General features: G+C 33.9%; 1 protein-coding gene across 5 annotated transcripts in view; it reads left to right on the forward strand.

Moving 5' to 3' along the window:
* The window catches only part of Ctl1 (choline transporter-like protein 1), a 31111-nt gene extending 12338 nt beyond the window's left edge, over positions 1-18773 (forward strand). For 3 of the 5 annotated variants that reach the window (XM_071588319.1, XM_071588318.1, XM_071588322.1), the window contains 5 exons: positions 2157-2307; positions 5645-5785; positions 7403-7562; positions 10632-10853; positions 16057-18773. In XM_071588319.1, the coding sequence (XP_071444420.1) occupies positions 2157-2307; positions 5645-5785; positions 7403-7562; positions 10632-10853; positions 16057-16251 (869 nt within the window). In that variant the 3' untranslated portion in view covers positions 16252-18773. Of the gene's footprint in view, positions 1-2156; positions 2308-5644; positions 5786-7402; positions 7563-10631; positions 10854-13179; positions 13403-13520; positions 13603-16056 lie in introns of those variants that run through there. The other 2 variants (XM_071588320.1, XM_071588321.1) reach the window with 2 other exon arrangements.

Genomic DNA, 18773 nt, shown 5'->3' on the forward strand with positions numbered 1-18773 from the left:
TTTCAGCAGGATAAAATTGATGTAAACTTAATTTTGCAAATTATAGTTTTTATGGTCTCAGTTTGCATTTTTATTGAACAGGATGGAACATCATTGAGTCTTCTTCTTCTTGAGTGTGATTCTAGACTTATAAATTGCATGGATAAACTACTTGAGTGAGGCTTTGAAACTTGTATATGTGCTGGTAAAAAAAATCCATGTTTGAAATACTTAGGCTTTCTTAAAAGTTCTTAAAAGTTTTTGATGTTACAAAATTAAAAGTTGTCAATAGTATTTAATGTTTTTAGTTAAACATTTTTGTACTACCCATAATTTCCCATTTTGTTTCCCTTGCATTAATTAACCTTGAGAAATCCATATTCTTGAGTTGAGCAAATACATAGTTTTATGATGCAAAAAATAAGTTATTTAATAATCTACACTGCATTAGTTTTATCAGTATCTTAGATTGCTAATACGGATTCATATAAGTATGAATCCGTATCAGCAATCCTTCATTAATATTCCTCCTTGGCCAGTAATTTGTAATTTTCTGGTTACATTATTGGTTCAGCTTTCTGTGGAAATTACGTTCTGCCATTCACTTTATGATAGTTCTGTTTTCTTGTAAATCTACAAATTCCATTTGATGAAATGACTAAAAAAATAGAAAAAAATTACTTTCCATTGGTAAAGCCCTCGAATTAATCACAAAGAATGATAAAGGAGAAAGGAGATATATCCATTTGTATCAGGACCATATTTTCTCTGCATTTCAATTATCTGTGTATTTCTATTATCCATGTTTCATCATCCATCCATTGGCATGGATAATTGAGAGTTTACCATATATTGAACATGTGAGTGTTTATTTTTAATATTCAGCCTACATTGTATGTAATTATTTATATATTTTTATTATTATTGTACTTTGTGTTATTTGTGAAACTTTTTGTGCTCAAATTTTAAGTAAAGGTAAGAGTGTATTTTTAATTTAGTGATATTTTGGGCATACTGTTTCTTTAAATCTCTTATGAAATGAGACCGTACAGAAGTAAATATAATAATATATTTTTGTGTTTTTTGTTTTTGCTTTTCAATAGATGATTGAGGTAAGTCAAACAGGGCACGGGTGCAACCTATATTATAGCAATTTTACATGATAAAGTTTCAAATTGATAAATATGAAAGTTCAAGCAACTAAATTTAAAAAGTTTTAATGAGTATGAGTAAATGTTTTTAATTTAGATAAGTTTTATTTTAATAATTTGATAGTAAATCCAAGTTGGTTGAAAAGCAGTTAAGCACATGTCATCTATTGTATTTGTGTAAAAAGTTAAAATATGATTGTCAAGAAAATTTCATAAAACGTTTTGATTGACTCTGTCCTCCAGTAATTTCATTTTATTTTATGCATGTCAAGTATGGTATCTTTTTTCATAAAAGTTGATTTATTGATATGTGTTAAGTGGCTCCATATTAGGATTGCTTTTTATATTTTTTCAATGCTATAAACCTGAAAGAATCCCTTATTAGTGGAATTTAACTTATTCTATCCCCAGTTCAGCATTGAGATTTCATAATTTAAATGTTACTCATACAAACCAAGGTTACCAAACCATTTTGATTTCATTTGTAAGGTGCCTATGCCATCTGTGCTTTCATGAGCAAGACTTTAAAATGGGCTAGAATGGAGAAAGACAGCTCATGGAAAATGGTTCACAAAAGCAACTGTAGATAGATAGTTTCATTCATCTTGTGTGTGATAAAAATAAAATTAACATTTCACATTTTATGTGTTTCATGTGTTAAAACATCTGCTCGTAAATTATTTAGAATTAAGAAAATGATAATTGGAAAATGAGATGCAGAAGTGGTGAGGGATGGATTCAACTTTTCTCAGTTCCAGGTTTGGATCTTGGCATCAGTTCTTTGTTTTAATTCCTTTTCATGGTTCCAGCAGCTATTGTTAAGTATCAAGCCATCAGTAGTTCCAATATTAAACAAAAGCTCAAACACTTTCAATGATATTATCACCATATTAGAAGTTTTACTTACGTTTTTCAGTAGTGTCATACTATTGCAATGGTTTGCATGTACTGCCTCAGTAGTATTGAAAGTTTGGGAACTGGAATTTTATCTAATCTAATTATCACTTATCTGTATTTCTCCATTAGCTTTCACCTTTATTGAGTTCATTGATCCCACGTGGGCTCGATATTTTTGGTGGGTGTACCTGATTGGTCTGGTCTGGACTGCAGAATTCATTCTTTCATGTCAGCAAATGGTCATTGCAGGAGCTGTAGCACTGTGGTATTTTGCTCCTGGGTAAGTTTTTTTGCTATCCATTTGCTTCTCCTATGTCTGAAACTAAATGTGGATTGCAGTAAATATACCATTAACTTAAAAACTAACACCTTAATAGTAGTGTCAGTTACTGGTAGTGAAGGTCTCAAACTTTTCTGAATTTTATTTCTGATAATTAATTTGACAATATATTGGGATATTTAACATCAGAGTTCCTTATATTTACTGTCATAAACAATTAATATGTTCTGTTCAATCCTGAAATAGCTGAGTTAATATGGATGTAGTAATTTCACAATTGTTTTTTTTTTGTTATTTAGGTAAAGTTACTGAATTTCCTTGTACATAACATGCAACCTGATTTTTCCAGTTAGAATTAACAAAATGCTTGGATCAGATAGAAAAAGGTCCAAGTATTTTGATTTTAGAACTTAATGCAAAGAAAATGCAATCATTACTTTAAAAAATAAGCGGCTACACATGCCAATGTTTATTAATGGTAGAATTGCAGAAATGTTACATCATAACCACTAAATAATTTCTGCAATTATTTTCACTGGGGTTTTCACTTTCCTCGTACAAAATTTTATCTTCAATCCCATGTAGCGCATTGCTAATATCACAATTTTAAAAAGACATAATGATAGTCTCACTTTTAACTCACTCAGGCTCACCTACTCTGAAGTGTGAAATTCACATGCTGTTGGGCTTAATAACTAGATGGGCTTAATACTTTCCTATCCCTCATCTATCGATCTGACCTTCGGGTTAAAAAAATCATAAAAATCAGTAATCTGCCCAAAGGTTGGTTTGTTTGGAAATGGTGAGTTCATGCAATACTTAGCCTTATGGTGTGTGATATTCATTCTCAGGGTAGGAGTGGTCAGTGGTAGTAGTAGTTGGGGAGGCAACTGACAGCTAAGGTAATGTGCACCAATAAGGATGGATGGGAAAGTAATGGTGGAGAGAAACCTGGCATCGGCATTAAAAAAAAAATTTTTAAATGCCGATGCCGGGTTTCTCTCCAACATTCGTTTCCCATCCTTATTGGTGCTAATTACCTTAGCTGTCAGTCGCCTCCCCTAAAACTACTACTACTGACCACTCCTATCCTGAGATTGAATATCCTGGAGGCGACAGATATTTTTCAGTGGTATCCGGATCCCTATTTGAGGTGCTTTATGGAGAGCACTTTGAGTGAGTACGCCGTCTGTCGGATGGGACGTTAAACTGCGGACCCCTTGGCACCTTGGGATAAGAGTAGGCTAATGCCAATGCCGGATTTCTCCCCACCCTTCATCCTTTCCTGTCCATCCCATAATGGTGCAAATGACCTTAGCTGTCAGTCACCTCCCCTAAAAACTGCTACTACAGTTTTCAGGCACTTAAGAGTAGTGCGAATGAGTATGTAGTCCGGGATCCCTAGTGTTTTCCATATCAACAAAGTCAATCTGTGGTTATTTTTATCTGTGCAAATGATCATCATAGAGAGCTCAGAGACCTTAGACAAAAGACACACTATTGTATAGGATAAATTAGTATAACACAGTGGCCAGCCATCCTTGAATCCTTAAAAACCAAAATTAGAGGAAACCTTGAAACAATCAAGGAGAAAAACTGCAACTGAATTGTAAAACTTGAAATTTTGGGAAATTGTTTTTTTTAACCCAAAAATAAATAGTGGACATAAGCAGGAAAAACTAATTATTTTATTCATTTAAATTAAATATAAATCCCTAATGTAGTGATTTTTTTTAACCAATGGCTTTCTATGTGTTATGCATTCTGCAGGAAAGTAAAGAATTTGGCTTCACATCTGTGTACATTGAAAGAGTATTGTAGGAGGTAATCAAGCTTTTTGAGTGTCATGCTACAAAACAATCACCTTATTACTGCTACATTAAAACTGAGTAGTAATCATTGGGTACTTAATTCTTTGAGTAGGCTTACCATAAATGCTCAATAATCAAAATATTTTTTCACCTACAGTGGGCACCAATGGGTATTCTCCTGCATTCAAAAGTAGAGAGAGGATTAAATGAAGAATACAATGTATCTTTCCACTGTCCTTTATTTGCGTACAACCGGTTTCAGTGATTTCATGTCACTTTTGAGATTGTGTGTGGAACAAAATTATTTCCAATTTAACAATGAATTCTTCAAGCAAGTTGAAGGATTAGACATGGGGTCCCCGCTATCACCACTACTTGCTGACTTGTACATGGACGATTTTGAAAGTAAAATATTTAGCAGCCCCTCAATTTGTACCAAGAATATTCACTGTTGGTTTCAATATGTAGACGATATCTTTGCTATATGGACAGGCACTGATAGACAGTTAGAAAAGTTTATGAATAACCTGAATTCCTAATGCGAAAGTATCAATTTCACTTGTGAGAAAGAACAGAATAATCAATTAAATTTTTTAGATATCACAGGGTCGATAAAGGGACGGGACTTTGAATTTGCAATTTTTCGGAAAAGTACCACCACAGACCACATCATCCCCTCCAACTCCCGCCATCAAATATCGCATAAGCTTTCCACTTTTCATTTCCTTCTAAACAGACTGTTGGCCATTCCTCTTTTCAAAAGTAATTTTGTTAAAGAACTCCAAACGCAATGAAAAATGGCTGCAAAGAAAATTTAATTGACAAAATACTACAAAGAATTTTTAGATAGAGGATATTTCCCAGTTCATAAAGAGCATTTCAAACTCCTGTATCATTTGTTTTTTTAATAGTTAATCCTAAAAGCTATGTCAGTGATCGGCTGGGTCATGGTTATTTCCTATTCAAAAGCCATAATGAGTGGAAATCAACAGATGTTTATAGATATGTAATTCTGGAATGCTAGCATTAAAAAAGTGCAATAAGGTGTCATGACACAGTCAATATTCATCCAATTGCTAAAAATGTAAAAAAACTCCAATATAGGATTCTAGGCTACTGATTTTGGTAATCTCTCAACCATAATCAGGATTTTTATTTTGGGAAATTTATTGGCTTAATTTGAGGAATTATGCTTTACTTGCACTGTGAATATTCCCTTTATATTTTTGTATCTACAAGAATAGAATACAAGTTGACAGTGGGGTTATTTTTTGGAGGAAATGTTTTCAAAAGTAAAAACTTCCATTATACTGGAACAATATAATTTTTTGTCCAGCCTATAACTCTGCTAAACAATCCACCCATTTTGGAATCAAAAGATGAAGGGTCCTCTGATGAAATTTTATTTGCCCAAATTTCTTTTGTCACTAGATGTACAATGCCAATAAATGCTAAATGTGCCCTCATTTTTCAATTATCGCTTGAGCATTTTCACTGACAAATGATATTTCCAACTTCTTTTCAAGTGGTAAGAAGAATTTGATGCATCCAATCAGCAGGTCTGTGTGTAACCTGTTCCTCTACCACCTTGGCTCAGTGGCTCTTGGGTCATTCCTTATCACTATTTTCAAAGTGCCTCGTTTAATCCTCAGTTTTTTTAAAAGAGAGTAAGTGTCCTTTTTATTATTTTTTAAAATATTTCATTTTTATTAGTAATCTATTGAATAGTGAAACTCCTTGGAAAGTGGTGCTTGTAGTTAGTTATTATATATAAAAATTGTAATTTTACAATTTTGTCTTATCAAGGGATATATTTTTTAATTAGTATTGTCATGAAAATTTTCATTTCTTGCTGTTTGTATTATTTGGTTTTTAAATTATTCAATCCCTTATAATGGTATTAAGTATGCTCCCTGTTTGGGATAAAGTTGTCACTATAGACATTTTTCAGCCCAAAGAAAAGGCTTCATGACCTTAATTTTTTCCATTTCTCTGTACATAAAGCATTAAATTTTGTATGTAGCATGACTTAAAGTGTCTAAATTGATAAAATATTTATTTCAAATATGAAAAATTTTCATTAATCAATATTGCTTGTAGTTTAGTAAAGTGTGTAAGTAGAATTAAAATGTTTTCTTTGTTGGCTAATACCCTTGGAAGAGGATCCATAAATTTCACTTGTGGATTTCAATTCCTTGAGCCTTCTTTGTTTATCCTAATCAACTCTCCATATATTCCCTTAATATTATTTTTTTGAAATTCAAAAAAACACGCTCCCTGTTTTCTTTATTGGTTGAATAATTTCTGTTGCAGTTGATTTATTTCATTTCCTTATTTATACTTCATATTTTGAACACCTTATGTAAGGAAATCACAACCAGCAGAGTTATAATTGAATGACGACTAAATTAAACCAAGTCACTTTTTTGAAAGCTTCATCATGTGAAGACAACATATTATTTTGTGATCACATTGTTTTCATTAGCTATTTGAATGTGAAGATTGTATCTTGGGTCATGCATTGATTTCTTTCGAATGGATTTGATCTGAGTACTAGAAGTAATATTCTTCTTTTGAAGTTCCCAATTAAGTGATGATTAGGTATTTCAAAGAAACTGCAGGAGTTGCCACAACAGAAGAGTTTAATGGTGTTGTTCCCTACGCATTAAAATACAAAAATTTCAAGGTGTAAAAATCATCCGCCTTGACTGGGATTCGAACTCGGATCCCTCTATATCTAACCAAGTGCTTTACCCAGTTAAGTGACCAAGGTGTCCTCTTACATTCCTTTTCTTTCAAAAGCCCCCAAAATTCTGGAGTGTAATAGCTTAGCAAGAGCTTAAGAGTGTAAGAGCTGAATAAGAGATTGGTAGCTTAACTGGCTAAAGCACTCCCCTGGGCATTGAGTTCTGGGAAATCCAAGTTCAAAACCTCGTCAAGGTGAATGATTTTCACGCTTTAAAACTGTTGCGTTAATGATTAGGTAGAAATTGAGATGGTAGAAATTTTTGGCTTGTTTGTTTTCTGTGGAAAATGTTGAATATAGATGAAGATAGTTTAACATTTTTGTACTCTTTAGAGTAGCAATGTTTATGTCAAGCCTGTCATTCATGTTTTTCATTAAAGTATTTGTAATATTTCTGAATGTATTAGCTATATTGCTAAATACTTTGAGTTTTTTCTTAGTTTTTTTTTCATATTTTGTCAAACAAGACCTCTCGAGTAATCATAATCAACATGTTACCTTGGAGAGGTGGTGAAAATATATCAATTTCTTTTGGCAGATGTGGCAAGTGTGGTGGTGATACTGCCTGTGTAAATTGCTGCACCAAGTGTTGCTCTTGCTGCTGGTACAGCTTTGAAAAGTTCCTAAAGTATATCAACCATAATGCATACACTGTGATAGCTCTTGAGGGAGTTGATTTCTTCCCTGCTTCCAAGGTGGTGAGTTTTATATCTTAGATTTTAGTTATTGCACAAGGATTCAAATATCCTTTGTTGTCAATAAGTATGAATGGGTAAGTTTTTAATTGGTACCCCTTTTTAGGGATCAAAACTTTCTGCATTTATCTTTTAATTATTTATACATGTTATCTGTGACACATATTATAATGGCTTGACATTTTTTTTGACTTAATTTGTTAAATGGTGTTGTGAAGCTCATATTACAGCATTGTAAAGAAGTACTCTCAGCATAAATGAGAGCTAAATAGTTAAAATAGCTGGGGATTGGGATGGTGCAGTGGCTAACGTACTGGCTTCCCACCCAGAGGGCCAGGGTTCCAATCCTGGTGGCAGCAGATATTTTTCAGTGTTATCCCGATCCCTACTTAAGGTGCTTTGTTGAAGGCACTTAGAGTGAGTGCACTGTCCATTGGATGGGATGTTAAGCTGTGGACCCCTTGGCACCTTTCAATAAGAGTAGGCTAATGCCGAAGCTGAGTTGCTCTCCACCCTTCGTTCTTACCTGTCCATCCCTAATGGTTCAAATAACCTCAGCAGTTGATTGCCTCCCCTAAAACTACTACTACTACTATTTAAAATGGCATTCTTGCCGCGCAGGAATTTTTTAAAAGAAATTGACTGCTGATGCATAAAGATCTAATTTCACATTGTAATTGTCTTCCTGGGAAGCCATAGCCGGCACAAGGAAAGGAACCTGGCCCCCTTACCCTGATGTGTGAATTTCACATGCTGTCAGGCTTAGTACTGGGTGAACTCTACCATCACCTACTAAACCGACCTTCAGGCTGATTACTGTGGTTGTGGTTTAATTGAAATTATAACTGTAGTGAACCCATTAAAAAAAGTCGGAACAGTATTTCTTTGGGGAACTTTAAAGAACTGCTTTTGGTGAATAAAGGATGATTAATATTCATTTATATTCCATTGTGGGAAAGTATTAAAAAAAAATACGTTTCTTTTAGTTTAACTGTATTAGCCATACCCCTTACCCCTTCAAAAAGTATAAAGATATACTGAGATAACATAAGTGTTACACACCAAATTATCGTATTTTACCATGGCATAATTCAGGCCAAATAATAGACAAACTTCGCAGTCATCAAAATGGAGGAACCAGTTATCTTACCAGTTTCTTCACCAAAATATGGTCATTTAAATCAACTTTACAATGTTCTTATGAGAAAACAGAAGGTGAGATTGATTGTTCAGGAACATCAACATAACATATGTACCTAAGTTAATGACAAAAACCAAATGGTAGTTCTTTGTATTCTTTGAATAGTAATCTGGAAGAGGTATACTGATCATACAACAATAAAATTTTAAAAAAGTGAAGAGCTAGCTCTATGATACAGCTATAACAAAAGATAATAATCTTGGTGATAACTAGCAGTTAGCTTGTGAGTAACATCATGTGCTCAGATGTCAGGCTAATAGAGAAACATCTTTGTGACTATATAAACTAATGGATAGTTTCCATGAGCGTATTGTGATTCCAGGTGTTTGAAATGAAGAAATTAACCTTTGCAATTAATCCTAATCATGATATCCTAAATCCTGAGGAAAATGTATCAGTGAACTTAAAATGCACAGTACAAAGTCTTGGTTCTTTCCGTAGCGCCTTCAATGGCTGCTAGAATATCAAACATATAGTGGCTATTGATGCCAGTGAAAAGCACTTGATAATGATCTAATGGTATTACCCTTTTATCTAAATGTACGTAGCGTTCTTTCTATTCAATGTGATAAGTTTTTCTTCTTCCAATTTTCATAGTGAGGTCTTCTTCAATTAAATTTATTGACTCTAATATAAATTACAGAGTCAGGCTTGATGTGGTGTAACTGTTCTGTAATAACAGAGATGAAAACTCTTGCAATGTTCCACTTAATAAAGATTTATTTTCAACAATTTTTCGTGTACTATATCATTTTCACGTGAAGTTCTCTCTGTGCAGAGTCCAATGTATATATTAAACATAGGAAGTGGAAAAACTAGGGTGTCTCCGCATGCTGGGAGGAGTTGGGGGAGAAGCAAGTGGAAGAAACCAAAGCTCTTGAGGATGGGAGAAAAAACCTGTAAAAGTGAGGGATGGAGAGTGTAGGCTTGTATTGGAAGAGGGATAGACAAAGGAGTTTGGAAAGTCCAGTCTGTTGCGATGAGATGGTCTTTTCCTCTAATATGGGTTCCTTATGGTGTCCATTGTCCCATCTCACCACAGTGTATGGGGAAGGAGGATGGTGATCTGTGGTGTCAGCTCAGGTCCTTTGGTCGATCCGTCTCTTTCTTTGGGGATCATTGGAGTGCCGAGGGTTGATTCACTTCGCAGTCATAGGGAGTGGGAGGTTTGTGTCCTTCCGCGTCGGCTCGGGACTAAGCCGCTGTGTGAGGGGCTATTTTCAAGGAAGGGTCTATCTTTGGGAGGGGGAGAAGGGTCCATTCTCCATCAAGAGTCAGGTGTCTGGTTGTTCTTTCTTCTGTTGGTTGCTGCTGTGAGGTAGGAAGATGGAGGGGGTTTCATGTGGTGACAGGTGATAGATGGGTTAATTAAACCTTATTGGCAGTAATGTGGAGTGGGACTGAAATAAATTGTCATTTAATAACTGGTTGTTTTGGATTCTGTGTTGAATTATTTCTAATCGTTTTAGGGCGATTTTATTGAATCTTGTAGCATAAATAAATTTTAATTGCTTATGTTCTTATATTTATCATAATCCTTTGAAATATTTCATTTCTAAAAATTTGAAATCTGATTTTGAAATATTGATTTCTTCAGGCCTCAATTTTACATGTTTTCAACTGGTCCCTTCATAAAAACAAATGTCAAGGTTTACAGTAATGTGTGCCATAGAAATTCATGCCATAGTAATGAAACCAATTCAAATGAGAAGAAAGGAATTTTCAATTTCATTGTCATAAGACTCCTCCTCCATAAAGATTTAATTGCTGTAGTTGTGCATGAATGGATATGTAGTGGTAATTAATTGTATAATTCCTGTTAAGATCTTTCCGTATGATTAATTGATCATTCTCTCTTTACCTTATTTTAGGCATTTGATACAATAATGCACAATGCATTACAAGTGGCAGCAATCAACAGTGTTGGTGATTTCATTCTTTTCTTGGGAAAATGCTGTGTGGTGGCCATAACTGGACTGATAGGTCTCCTCTTAATGAAACATAATCCCCACCTTCATCTTTATGCAGTGCCCATTTTCATCATCTCAGTCTTCGCTTATTTCATAGCCCATTGTGTTTTATCATTGTATGAGGTAAGCCCAAGTTCAATATTAGCATGCAACATTGTCTGTTGAACAAAATTGATGATGTGTTATATTCCATGTATTATTTGTTATACTAAAAGTAATTTTTCTGGTCCCTGCATAAAACTTTTTGTTTATTCAACTTGTATATTGTAACGTTACAATGAGCTTGGTAAACTTTGGGTGGCTAAGACTCCATTTCTCAGTTCTAATGAATTGATACTATTGCAAAAACTTTAGTCGATAAATTTTAGTTAAGCGTCTGAGAATGACATCTGTTATAAATCTTGTAATTGAGAAACTTAATATAACAAATTAAGTGAATACTCTCCAGTTTTCAAATTAGTATGGAATGTAGCACTTGTCGTCCTTGATAACCTCTGTGTTTGTTGCCCAGTCTGTGCCTTATGGTGCTGTGCTTTTCTGTCTTTTGGCATATTTCTGCTGTTGTTATAATTTTTCTTATTTCTACTGTTCCATTTAGAAAAATATTATTTGGCTGCTTAAATATTTGATATAGTTTAGGTTAAGTGTAAATTTCTAAGGATAAGAGTTATAATGCTTGCAGCAAGGAATAGGGAAGATGATGTACCTTTTCTAATTTTTAAGTGATCAATAGCATTTCTTTTCATTATGAGCTTTTATTATTGATATTGTACTATTTCACTGAATATGAAAATTCTTGGCCTATTTTCTGTGCTTATTCTGGTTTATGTAACCCTTTCCCTGGATTTTAAATAGGTGCAGATTCCATATAAAGTAGAGATTAGAGTGCATGTATCTATTAGGTGCTATGTATAAACATTGCATTAAGTATACAAAATAAAGTGAGTAATATGTAGAAAAATCATTTTTTAAATGTTTGTACTGTAAAGCACACTGCTTAAGTAACACTAGCACTTTAGCTCAACAGTTTGTTTATGAAAAATAATCTGAGAATTGAACTGCATGATATTATTCATTCAAAGCATACTAATTATTAAGCATTGGTTTTAGATGGTCTATAATTCTTATTTCTTATTCTACTTCCACTGATTATGAGAACTTGCTCATATTTGCCCTACATTATTTCCATCTTTATTACATCAAAACTTCTACCTGCCTCCATGCTGGTTAAAAAGCCTATTCTCTTTGTTTCTTTACCCCAGTTACCTCACATTCTCCCTTTTATCATGGCCCTCAATATCCCACTGCCTCAAAATGTCTTCACCCACAATTTCTATATTTTTCGGACTTCACTTGGTAACTTTCTCTCTTTGCTCGCCATATTTAAAATTTCCTCATTTATCTTTCTCTGTGCAATGCATTTTCTTCATTATTTGCTACTTCCACGTCTCAAAGGCCTCAAATCTATGTGAATCCTCTAGGATGAGATCCTACATGCCCTATATTAAAATCTTTGCTAATTTTTTTCACACATTTACTTGACGTATTGCCTATCCCTCCAAGTTTACTCCATTACATAAAACTATCATAGATTTGGCAACTCTTCTCAATTCAATAACTTCTCAAAATCCACAAAGCATCCACCTTTCTACAAGTATTGCCGTTACTACAGTGACATCACATTTTTCTCTTTTAAATCTAAACCCAAACTGATCTTTAAATAGGTTGTTCTTTGAAGTAGTTTGTAACTTTCTATTGATGATTTTCAGGTATGACATTAATTAAAATGAATAAATATTTTTGACATTGATTATAATGAATTTTAATACTGTTTATTAAAAATGTTAGTGAGAGATTAGTTTGAGTTTGAATTATCATGATGATAACTTAGAAGAACTGTGCGCATATCATGTAATTATCACTTTTTGGTAATTCGGTGCAATAAGTGGTTTCTAGATAAGGCTTTTCTATGCACACTATGTAAAGTTTAAACTGTAAACATGGCAACAGGAATGAATTATTAAGAAAAATTTTTAATTGACATTTCATGATATACTATGTAGGGAAATGATTCTGGATTCTGAATCTAGGGCTGAAAAGCTGATGTTAACTTATTTGACCTAAAGTAACTTAATATTTCATATAAAATTTTCTCTTATTCAAATAATAATGGTGATAAAACTTAATTCTTTGTTGCAGTATGAATTAAAAAATATTCATACTAACATGAAATGAAAATTCAGAGCTAGTTGCAGCATTAAGTGCAACTCCATTCTTCATCATCCTAAAGGATATTGGAAGTTTTTTTTTTCTCATTTAAATACTTGCTCTTAAACATGTGTCTGTTTTTTGTTTTCCCTTTGTGCATTTTCTTTGTTGCAATGTGCTTTTTGCTTTGTTGCTTATTTCCTCGCTTTCATTTGCCAATCCTGCAAAACCTCTCTTTCAGATGGTCATTGATACGCTATTCCTATGTTATTGTGAAGATATCAACTTGAATGGTGCTTCCCCTGAATCAGGCTTAATGATGTCTGAATCCACTCGTGCTTTTCTGTTTGGGAGGAGGGAGGACAGCGAGGGCAGGGCAAGGGCAGTAGAAGGCAACAGAGGTTCCCGAATGGAGCACTTTCAAGCTGATTGAAGCTGTGCTTTCCAGATCTCTATTTTTACCAGTAATTATGTAGTTTTAAACTTTGTTGGTAACTAAATAATTTTTCTGTGTTTGGTGGCCATAATACAAGCTTAATCTTTTGTGTGATTCATTCTGCTACATTTTTCGTAAATATTCAGATGTTTCGTCATTATGAAAATGGTTCTAACTCCCTCATTTTTCATGGTGAATATTCAGAGACCAATCAGTTGGATGTTACCGAGTCAGTCAGCTTAAGTTAAGCATCTAGGTAACTAATGCAGAAGTATCTGCAGCACGTAAAAAACTTAACTACTTTAGCCAATATCATTAGAATTTATTGATCTAGAGGTTATTGTATGAGGGTTGCTAAAAAATTTTAAAGACAGATTATGTTACAGTCTATTTTTGCCTTTCCAAGAAAGTGACTTGACAGTGGTGTCCTTTCCGATTAACGTGTGCAAGTTGCAACTTGTTCGGCTTATTGCTGTCGTTAAGTCGTCTTCCTTTGTGTATGTGGCGTACAGCTGTTGTGAGAATGGAGCCAGCCAGAGAGACCTTTCAGGCAATGATTCTTTATGGCTTTAAAAGTAGTTCAAACGAATCTGAAACCTTTATCATTTGCAATGGGCCTTCAGGGACCTTGCCTCCCCCCCCCTTGTGATAATTTTTTGGTGATTTAAAGAATTTAGAAAAGGTCAAACTTAGCTGAAAGATAAGGAGAGGAGAGGGCATCTGGCAACTGCATTGACCAAGGAAAACATTGCCGCTGTGGAAAAACTGGCGAGCAAAAACAATCAGATGACATTTATGGATGTTGAAATATCACTAAAAATTGCATCACAGGTAGTTTCTAGAATCCTGCAAAAAAATCTTCGAGTCAGGAAAGTTTCATCTCGATGGGTGCCTCTTTGACCGCAGCACATCTGTGTTGAATGGTGCCAAGAAATGTTGAAAAGATTTGACAGAGGCGACTCTAGGTGCGCTTCTGACATAGTTAATGGTGATGAAACATGGATTTCTCACTTTGATTCTAAAAATATGCACCAAGTCGACTGTGGTTTTTTCCTAATGAACATCCACCAACAAAAGTGAAGCTGCCTCAAAGCATCAGAAAGAAAATGGTTGCAACTTTCTTCTCCAAAAGCAGTCATGTAGCAATTGATCTCCTGGAAGGACAAAGAACTGTTACTGCTGTGTGGTACGCAACAGTATGTCTACCTAAAGTTTTCAGAAATCTTCAAGAACGGTGGCTGGAGACATGACTGCAGGGAATATTCCTGCGCCGTGACAATGTACCTGTGCACACAGCCAACTTTACAATTCATTTCCTGGAGTCCATAGGATTGAACTAATGACTCACCCACCTTACAGTCATGACCTGGCCCCATGCTATTATTTCCTGTTAACTACAGTCACAAATCGTATGTGTGGAAGGAGGTTTCCAATCCTAATGAAGCTGTTGAAGCCTACAAAAGTTAACTTTTAGCACTCTGGGAAAATTAGTAGAAAACTGTTTTGAGAAGTGGTTTACAAGAGTGCAGAAATGTATAGAATGTTTTAGTGAGTATTATGAGAAAATGTAGTTATCATTTTTCATCCAAATAATTTCAAGTTTCTTAGTTGTTGTGCATCTCTAAACTATCGTAGTGACTGTCATATATATTCTGTATATTGTAACATATCATTCAAGGATTTAACTCTGCTATATATTTCCTCCTTTTGCATTGGCAAAAAGGGAATCTATCATTAGATGGTAATTGAAAATGCAGTGACATGATATCATAGACCTGCTGAAAACTTTAATTTCAGTTCTTGTTTCCTCAAATGTCATTATTTTTTGTTATATTTGCTCCAACTGAATGGAATGGGAATTGAACATATGTGTCCCTTGCTTATGCAAAGTTGCTCATTTTCTAACTGGGTAGTTCATTATAGTTCTTTCATTTTTTTTATATTTACTCCTGCATAAACTCAGAAAAGTGTAAAGCTGTAAAACTTGAGGTTGTGGAATATTTTATAACTACCTTCTCTTTCTTCTTCTATCCATTGCCTTTCTTGTGCCATTACAGGAGTATTAATGAATAATGCTTCATCTTTATTCTATAGTTTGTGTCTGCACTTGGTGGAATTAATTCATTTTATGAATTAAGCAAATTTTATAATTTATCCCATTACTTTTATTGATAAGACCTGGCTTGTTTCAGTGCCTTTGTGTCCCTTTAAAGGGCTCACAGTAATATCAATGGAAGTTAAAAGAAATTGCAAAATAACACTGTATTAATGAAGTGCACATCAATATTCTGATCCGGACATTTAATGTTGTATGTGCATGTATTTACTCCTTTAATTGTTCCTATGGATTCCTGTCAATGTGATTTATTTGTGTGTGTAATCTAGGAAATCCAACCCAAAGAAATGGCATATAAAGGGTCAGTCTACTAACTGTGAAAAAGTAAGGATGATGAGACAAATTGGATTTTTTCCCATCAATTTCCTTTCCACGTTTATGCATGAAGGAAATATCTATTTGAAATTTCCCTCTCTCAAATCACAGTTTTATTTTCATAATAATGCTTGCTATCCAACTATGACAGAAAGCATTTCTTTATCATTAATTAATGGCTCACATAAGCTGAGAATTGTTCAAGTAATTATGCAAAACATACTTAAGTATTGTATGTTTTCTTATTTCAGATAATAAAGGACACTTTGATCCTGTGTGTCTGTGAAGATATTAACATGGGGGTTCATGAAGAGAGTTACTTTCGGCCGTCGCATGTTGCCAAGCTGTTAAATGAAAATAACTTCGGTACAATTCAAGCAAGAATGTGTGTGTATCAACCTGTTACTACTGTGGAAAATGAACCAATTATCATAGGTCATAATTGACTTTAGTGTTGTTGTTATGTTGTGTTATTGCCCTGTAGGTTATGTACATAATGCCGCCCTATGTTTATTCATGAAAGTTATTTTAAAATTACTTATTCAAGAGTATAGCCTTTGATAATTTTTTTCCAAATTGAACTAAAAGTTGATTCCTACTTGGAAAGGCACATAGCAGCTACAGTAAAGCAGAACTGTGAATTTTGCGCGGTACTTATTGAAAAATTCATAAGCTTAAGAGATATATCCATAAATGTTAGAAATATTACCTTATGTCTGAGAAATTGAACCAGCATATATTATAAAATGTGTGTAGGTTACATTCATTCGTACTAAAGTAGAAGTTTAACCACTAGTTCCCCTCACTTGTTTGCTGGTTAAATGTTTTTCAAACAATATTTCCATCATTTAAAATCTTTTGGCAAGCAGAATATGCCTCATAATAAGCATTTTGCCATCATTAATTGTGATAAAAGTAGTGATAGTGCGTGGGTGCCAACTCCAATTAGAGCAGGCAATGGGTTTTGAAAAACCCGTCATCTAATCCTAAGGGTTCCTGTTTTGCATTTTGTTTGAGTCTAAGGATGTGTATTGTGCAATACTTTCACATAGTGAAATATTTTATGAGGTATTTCATTAATAATATTTAGGCTACTTTCACACTTACAGAGTCAAGGCTGATTTATTCCAACTATTCAACTAGTCAAAACTGGAATTAGAAAAATGGAAAAAAATTGGGATTACTAATATTTTGGAGAGTGCTTCCCTGGGGGGAGTAGTTTGTTTTCATGAACTTGCAATCAATTAAGATGCAAGTTGAACATAACTGTTTGATATCAGTTTAAGGTGCATTTCGGTGCATATTTTAAGCATTTGCCGTCACTGCTAAATATAAACTAAGACCTTGTAGAAGGCTTGTAAAGGTATCCAAAGTCATTGTGTAGTCTGCTTTAATCATATTTATTCACATTAGAATTGAAAAGTAATTCAGGAAGTGTGAATGTAAGAAAAATACATAATTTTGTAGCACGTCCATTTTCATGTCATAAAATCTTAGAGATGAAAATTATCTCTTGATTCAATTAAATCAACTATTAAGAACTACTAATAAGAGAGCTAAAATAGATGAAATTTTAACACGGATATGATTATCAAATTTAAAAAAAATAGACCTCTTAAAAAAATTAAGTTTGGGTTGCGGTATTGTTTACCTTATCCAGCCCCAAAAATGATGATTTGTAGAAGATGGCCTATTGTGGTCCAAATGAGGCTGAGGTTTGGGCAGCCCCTTATTGCCTCTATTTTTTTAGGAAAATGTTAAACAAAAGTATACTATTTGCCTCAGTTAATTTTTTTATGATTTAATGTTCTGGATGTTTGGCAGCACCATAGTGCCATAGAGTAAAATTAAGTATTTATGACTACCAAAGCTCCTTGGCCCGGGTGTTTGTGGCCTCCTTTTAACTAAGTTAGGTGAAGAATAAGATGGACTTGATGACAAATGTGAATTTAAAGTGGTGCCTGACATTTGAGAATTTACTGTGAAGAAAAAAGTCTATATTAGGTTCTTTCTATTGGATAAGCTCACAGTAATTTTAATGCTGCCTAGAAATATTGGCTAGCATCAACTTGTAACAGCTTGCCTTTTGTGGTCATTTGAATGAGTCATCTCATATCAGACTCACGCTGTGACCCAAAACAAAGGGAAAGTAAACGAGGTGCTCTGAGTCAACTTGTGAGCACAAATTGCAAATACCCTGTAATTAGTTTTATCACAAAAGAAATAATAGATGCCCTGTATAGTACAGTTGTTGTGAGGTGTTTGATACCAAGGCAGCTGTTGTGTGAATGTGTGTTCAGTGATTGTTTTAATCAATGATATAAAAGGTTATTATTTGGTTTTTATAATTTAAATGAATTGTTTTTAGGGAGCACATGGAGTTATTTATAGCTGTTATTTACATTGTGCTCATGTTTATAAAATTGTTGCTGCAAATTATATTCAAGTATATCAATGTTCAGTATTTTTAGTAAGCTTGCCATGCCATGTGAATGACTCAAGTCAATTTTTGCTCCTCATTTGCTATTTGTGTGCCATTTATATAAAAAAACCAATGTAAAGATAAATTAGTAGTTGAATAAGAGGTCCAATTATCATGTTGTCACCCCTCCAAAACCTCCTCCTGGTCCATTTTTATTTTTATTCATGTTGATGCATTTGATGTAGAGAAGTTTATGGTAATTTAATTAATGTTATGTTTAAAAATTAGATGCGGGACCAGTACAGCTGTAAATCTCATATATTGTTGTATTTAGGTTTAAGATGTGTATGCGCCCATTTTATTGTTATGGATCAGTGCATGTCTCCATTTTTTATTATTATCTATTTTAATATCTGTTCAGAGTACAAAAATGATGGCTTTTGGCTGCTTGTAATGTTTTCAGTCACCAGTGGTCATGAAATGATTCTAATGATGTGATGATAAAGACTTCTTATAAATACATGTTTTTGTATTTAAATGGATAAA

This window comes from Hetaerina americana, unplaced genomic scaffold (genome assembly GCF_022747635.1).
Source record: "Hetaerina americana unplaced genomic scaffold, ioHetAmer1.1.p SCAF_3, whole genome shotgun sequence".
NCBI lineage: Eukaryota > Metazoa > Arthropoda > Insecta > Odonata > Calopterygidae > Hetaerina > Hetaerina americana.